Source organism: Rosa chinensis, chromosome 6, assembly GCF_002994745.2.
Source record: "Rosa chinensis cultivar Old Blush chromosome 6, RchiOBHm-V2, whole genome shotgun sequence".
In the NCBI taxonomy this organism is placed as follows: domain Eukaryota; kingdom Viridiplantae; phylum Streptophyta; class Magnoliopsida; order Rosales; family Rosaceae; genus Rosa; species Rosa chinensis.
Window position 1 is genome coordinate 45,346,122 of NC_037093.1, and position 7,153 is coordinate 45,353,274.

A 7,153-nucleotide genomic window follows, 5' to 3' on the forward strand; every position below is an offset into this window, starting at 1 on the left:
GAAAACAACGGTGGTTTTCTGAATTAAGCACTTCTTGATTCTACATGTATTAAAGGCTAGTCTTTTAACGGTTTATAGAACGGTTTCTTAAAAACTAATTAATTTTCAAATTGAAAACAATACCCAAAATTTTTCATTTTAAGTCAAAATAGTTTTAAATGTCTTTGGATCTAGAAAGTCTTTAACGAACTGTGTGATCTCGATAAAAAAAATTCTAAATATAAAAAAATGGTGAAATATTTCGTCACAATCATATAATTTCGCCATCACACACATATGTGTCTGAAATATTTTTATTTTGGTTACATGTGTCTGAAATTTCCACGATTATATGATGAGATATCTGCATGGCGGTTAAAATCCAAAATTTGACTGTATTAATTTATTTTGAACAATAACCCCAAGTTAGTTCAATATGAGCATATGTCATTGTTTAAAAAGACTTGATGTCGGCTCAATATCGCACCAGCAAAACGACCTTAAATTAAAAAATCATCACACAATAATCACCTAATCAGATTGCAATAGAATAATAATAATAATAATACACTGCTCTTCTAGACATCTAAATTTTTATAATTCTGAGAAGCCTTTGGCAAAGACAGAGAGGAAGGGCATTACATGTGGACATATTATATTAAACAAAAAGGAGGATGAATGGTATCTTGTGTTGTAGTAGATCCATAATTAAATTAACTTAAAGACTTCGATTAATTTAGAAAAAGGCAAATGAGCATTAGGGTTCCAATGTAAAATGCACCTTCTTCCAGTTTCCATTGTTTCAGCAATCGTGCAGTCTCCCATTGGATTGCTAAATTTGGTACTACAAGTCTACAATGCCAAACATTTTGACCAACTATTGTCCTTGGGTAGAACTAGAACAATAAAAATAATAGTATGCTTGCTTGAAATGAATAATGCCCTATTTTTCTAAGTGTCGGTGCTCCACAGTTTCCATGTTTCCTTTCAAAATTATACACATTATTATTATGACTCAGTGCTTTGCATTCGTATGCACACTTCTGTGCAGAAGGAGCCAAAGCCAATAGGACATCCTCATAATCATTTCTCAACCTTTTCTGTAATCTTGTGCTTATAGTATTGCCCAATTGTGCATTGATCGATCTAACATGGAGGTCACATGAGGCTGTGGGATTTTCTCATCATTCCAGTTTAGGAAACAGCAGAGTGCGAAGGTCTCTGTATGATTCGCTCAAACTATTTTTACGTACTCTACTTTGTTGAGTTTGAAGCTTTCTGATCGTTGTTGTAAGAGAGACGATTCTGAACAGAACGGTGCTGCCGTGGCATTGGTTACTGTTTCTGTTTAGATTTAATTTCTATCAGCGCCATCGCCGGCGGGGCTGACACGAAGCAATAGAGCAGTAGTGCTCAGGTTACGTCAACTTTTATATATGCATGGTGGTGGCGGAGTAGTGCATGCTTGCAGTGCGAAAAGTAGAAGACTATAAAGACCGTTTTTGTTGACCTCCTCCCTTAAATCTCGGGCGCCATTCTCGCTTGCATGTAGCGGCTTATTTTTTCCTGATCAATCATGTAGCAGCGTTAATTGCATATTATTACTTTAGAATGTGTTCTTTTGACATCTAATCTAGTTGTTGAAGTGTACATTTTCCTCCCACTTTGTTTTATGTGGAAATTCAGGAATTTGAATTTAAGTTACATTATATTTGAGTTAAGAATTTATGAATGGGTACATGATGATTAATTACATTACATCTGAGTCAAATTACGTTCAAATTATATTTTAAAGAATTCAGAATTAGATTAAGTTTACATATTGTGCACATTTAAACCAAAAAAACGGTAAGTGGAGTCAATGTGGCCAAATCCGCTGTGTGTTGATCACACCTAGACTACTTTTCTCTTCCTCATACCAATATCGATTAGCATATGCAAGCATCAAAGACGCTTAGGAGGGTAAAATTTGGGAATGGTGGTCAAAGGTAGGCCATATTAATAATTCAGTATAGCTCGACAATCACTTCATCTAAATACTTTGTAAAATTTGAGATTGACAAATATTAATCAGTCTTGTCAACTTGAGTTATTGGAATAGCGACACTATGTGTAGACATTGACACCGACGACGAACTAGTAGCAACACTAAACCGCAGTACGTAGAGCCTAGGTAACTGAACATGTGACCATAACGGGATTGAACAACCCACGACCAATGTAGCCTCACGCTTGTATTTGAATCATAGCTAGAATTTTGTATTGATTTATAAGAATTTTTTTAAAAAATTGAAATTTAAAAACTAAAAATAAGAATTTGTAACTTTAGAAGTTTCATAATTAAGATTGATGAATGCTTCCAACATCTTTGAGAGTAAACAACAGGGATTACTATTTTCAATCATTTTTATGAAACACAAACCCCTTAGAGAAGAGGTTAGAAAACAAGATATTCTCAACAATTTCCCTTAGCTCTCTTATAAATCTATAGTAAGATTTTGAAAAAGATATATAAAGATTTGAACTTGGAAATTTTATTAAAAAAAAAAAAAATTCCCTTGGTTCCCTCCTAAATCACAAACCCCAATGGTACCACCACTAATGTATTTATCATATACAAAAGAGATAAACCCACCACCACATATCACAGAATATAGAATTTTTTTTTTTTTTTACCCCAAAAGCAAACAAAACCGCTATAGAGTGTACCTGGCCACTGTGAGGAGTAGCATAGAACACTAGTCCAACACCAAAACAGAATCTTAGCTGGATGCAGCTTCATTGCACCACCATCACCACCAACAACAGCAGACCAACTCCCCCCATTTTTCTAAAACAACACCCTTTTCTCTCTTCCCCTTTCACTCCTAGATTCAACCTTTTCACATTTCTTAATTCACAACCATCCAACACCTTCTTCTCTCTCTTTCTGTCTCACCCTCACTGACAACCCACTACCACTGAAAAACTCTACGCTGGAGACTCCTCTGCAACAATGCCCTCCTCCTCCTTCTTCTTCCTCCTGCTCTTTCTATTCTGCGCACTACCCTTTGTAGCCCCTAGCCGGCGGATCCTCCACCAGCCATTGTTACCCCAAGATTCTCTTCCTCCTGCTCCGCCTCCGGCTCCGTCTCCGCCTTCTCTGCCTCCCAACCCGAATCCCAAGTACCCATTTTCAACTTCCAATTCTACCCCTCCAGATTCTCCCTTTTTCCCAACCTACCCCGCCCCGCCTCCTCCTCCCTCTTCCCCGGCCACATTCGCCTCCTTCCCGGCCAACATCTCCTCCCTCATTCTCCCCCAGGCACCTGCCTCCAACTCCAAATCCCACAAGCTCGTTGCCCTCGCCGTCTGCGCCGCCATCTCCGCCGTCATCGCCGTCGCCTCCGCCGTCATCGTCCTCTGCCGTCGCCGGCGCAACAACAACCGCAACTTCCCCGATGAAGACGACAAGACCTATAGATCCGAGCAGAGCAACCGCTTCTTTCAGGCCAGCAATGCTCGCTCCAGCAGCGGGGCCCACAAGCTCCGGACCGGCTCCTCCACCAGCTCCGAGTTCCTCTACCTCGGCACGGTCGTCAACTCCCGCGGAATCGACGAGCGCGTGAGCTCACGCGGCAGCGCCGGCGGCGCGTTGGAGAATCGGAAGGTCGACTCGCCGGACCTCCAGCCGCTCCCGCCTCTGTCCCGGCAGTGCTCCAAGCTGAGTAATTGCACCAATGCTGAATCGGCCGAACCGGCTCGGACCGGAGACGAGGAAGAGGACGAGGAAGAGGAGTTTTACTCGCCGAGAGGATCTTCCGGTGACCGTGAAAGCTTCAATGGAGCTGGATCGGGGTCTCGGAGACTATTCGCCGCCGTGGTGGCCGGTGATCTCGAGGAAAGAAACAGCGAAACGACGTCGTGCTCGTGCTCGTCTTCAAATTCCGGTTCACCGGCTCGGTCACACTCTATCAGTCTATCTCCGGCGGTCAGTGTAAGTCCGAGAAGACCATCACTACCCAAATCTCCCGAGTCTTCTGTTATGCAGCCTCTGCCTTCACAGCCACTGCCAGCTGAGCCTCGTTATCCGACGCCGTTTGGTTTCGACACGGTGTCTCGTTCCCCATCTTCGTCGCCGCCGGTGAGACTACTGGAGAATATTCCGGAATCCTCACCGAGAAGGTCGAGCGTTTCGCAGCAGAATCTGCGGTCGCCTTCGCTGAGTCCAATGTCTTCGCCGGGGAGAGCTGTGGAGGAATACCCATCTGCATCTTCGGATCGAAACCCGGCCGGGTCTCCTTCAATGTCTTCACTTACTTCGTCACCGGAGAGAGATTTGGAGAAGGAGGCAGATGCGTCTCCAAAAGTTTCGGTCTTTTCGAATCAAAGTTCTCCAATTTATTTACCACCGAAAGCTTCAGCGTTTTCACTATCTTCAAGCTGCTCGTCTTCACCGGATAGAGTATCAAATGCTTCTGATGAAAAGGCTAAGTCTCCGTCAGATGGGTCCATGTCACCCGAGAGAGGTTTGGAGAAGAGCCCAGTTGCATCGCCAAGAACTTCAAATGCTTCTGATCGATCATTTATTCATTTGGATCCAAAGAGGCAGTCTTTTTCGTCGGCTTCTTCGGTGTCTTCTTCACCGGAGAGAGAGTTGGGGAACAATTCAGATGCATCACCGAAAGTCTCCAATGTTTCTAATCGTATTGAAGAATCTTCATCTAGACTTAATGGGGCTTTGAAGATGCCTCTTTCGATACCGCCACCTCCTCCGCCTCCACTGCCTCCTTCACTAAGACTGTGGGAGACTCCAAGTCCTAAAACACCAGCTGGCCAACCAATCTCGAGACCTCCAGCACTTATACCTCCTTCAAGGCCTTTCGTGTTTCAAAACCCAGGGAAGGTCTCTGTTTCACCAGTGCAGCTGCCACCGAGTTCTGCACCATTGGAGCCTATTGAGGAGACTCCGAAACCCAAGTTAAAGCCATTGCATTGGGATAAAGTTAGAGCTAGCTCTGACCGTGAAATGGTGTGGGATCAGCTAAGATCAAGCTCTTTCAAGTAAGATATTTTACACTCTCAGTTTCTATTTTTGCCTATATTGTACTGGAATTACAGCTGATTTCCATTTACTTACTTTACTTGTGATGGTAGGTTACAAATTATGTTGCTATACTAAATTTGTAGCATGTGGGTTGTTGCAGATTGAATGAAGAAATGATAGAGACATTGTTCGTTGTAAATACACCCAAACCGAATCCAAAGGAAACAACCCCACGCCCGGTTATTCCCTCACCTAAGCAAGAGAACAGAGTACTCGATCCTAAAAAGTCCCAGAATATTGCAATTTTGCTCAGGGCACTCAATGTGACCATAGAAGAAGTTTGTGAAGCGCTAATAGAAGGTATATACATGAAAGTTTCTGCTAACAAGTTGTCTTCTTCTTTCCTGAAGAATTGTTGAACCTTGTTTGTAGATGTTTCAATTCTACTAAACAGTAGCATTTCATACCAAGCATTCAAGTAGTCCATCTCTCTGTTCTTCATGATTTTAATTGCAGCTAGAATGGTTTGTGATAAGTTTGGTTGAATAATGGCTGTGAAATAATGGTGGTGGTTGGTACTTGTTATGAATGCAGGTAATGCAGATGCTCTTGGAACTGAATTACTTGAAAGTCTATTGAAGATGGCTCCAACCAAAGAAGAAGAGCGTAAGCTGAAGGAGTACAAAGATGATTCACCAGTTAAGCTTGGCCCTGCTGAGAAATTTCTGAAAGAACTTCTTGATGTTCCTTTTGCATTTAAAAGGATCGAGGCAATGCTTTACATGACTAATTTTGAATCTGAAATCGAATACCTGAAAAAGTCTTTCGAAACTCTAGAGGTAAATCACACAATTCCTCCCTCTCTCTGACACTAAACAATGTTCTTTCTTACGTTATTTTAGTCTCGCGTTTGTGTGCTCATTGAGCTTACATTTCCTTTCTATAGGCTGCCTGTGAAGAATTGAGAAATAGTAGGATGTTCTTGAAGCTTTTAGAGGCTGTGCTCAAGACTGGAAACAGAATGAATGTTGGGACAAACCGCGGTGATGCCCATGCCTTCAAACTTGACACACTCCTCAAGCTTGCCGATGTTAAGGGAGCAGATGGGAAAACCACACTTTTGCATTTTGTTGTACAAGAAATCATAAGAACTGAAGGTGCTCGTCTCATTGGTGGTCAAACTTCATCAAACACAGCTTTGAATGACGATGCCAAGTGTAGGAGACTTGGCCTGCCAGTTGTTTCAGGTCTCAGTTCAGACCTCACTAATGTCAAGAAAGCTGCTGCCATGGACTCCGATGTGCTTAGCGGTGAAGTTTTTAAGCTTTCTAGAGGTATTAGCAACATTGGGGAGGTTGTGCAGTTAGCTGAGAGAAAGGTGTCAGGTGGAAGCAGCGGGAAATTTGCAGAGTCCATGACCATGTTCATGAAAATGGCCGAGGAGGAGATTATAAGACTTCAAGCTCAAGAAAGTGTTGCTCTGTCCTTGGTGAAGGAGATCACGGAGTACTTCCATGGGAATTCCGCTAGGGAAGAAGCTCACCCATTTCGAATCTTCATGGTAGTGAGAGACTTTCTAACAGTTCTTGATCGGGTATGTAAGGAAGTTGGTCTGATAAACGAGCAAACCATTGTTAGTAATGCCCAAAAGTTCCCAGTTCCTGTAAATCCCATGCTACAGCAACAAGTATTTCCAGTAAACCCAATGCTACCGCAAGTTCATCCTGTAAACCCAATGCTACCGCAAGTTCTCCCTGGAATCCATGGCAGGCGACCCTACGATTCATCTGATGATGAGAGTACGTAATCTCCATAGCATCCGACTCATTTGAGGATAACATTTTGGTTTTAATTTAGCAAGAATTGCCTGAAGTAGGTGGTTTCAACAGGCTGAAGCTTAGGATTGTCCGGCCTGCCACGTCTATATATATAGCTTCTGGTTTTTTCCCCCCAAAATTTGTACTTGTAAAAAGTTCATGTAAGCGATTTTGTGTTCTATATAGATTATATACAGAGGAGATTTTGTCTGGGAAGAATAATTTGTCCAGAACATCAATGGAAGTAAAAATCCACAGCTGTAGATAGTTTCTGTAAAGGATCCTGCATTATATTAAATGTTTAAAAGTACTGAATCATTCTCTATAGCTC

At 42.3% G+C, this 7,153-nt stretch overlaps 1 protein-coding gene across 1 annotated transcript; it reads left to right on the forward strand.

Moving 5' to 3' along the window:
* Positions 1–2,523: 2,523 nt before the first annotated feature.
* Positions 2,524–7,153, forward strand: LOC112171408 (formin-like protein 1). Its single transcript, XM_024308596.2, has 4 exons — positions 2,524–5,022; positions 5,166–5,365; positions 5,600–5,844; positions 5,952–7,153. Exons 1-4 carry the CDS (start codon positions 2,975–2,977, stop codon positions 6,810–6,812), a joined length of 3,354 nt encoding a protein of 1,117 aa, XP_024164364.1. The 5' UTR covers positions 2,524–2,974; the 3' UTR covers positions 6,813–7,153.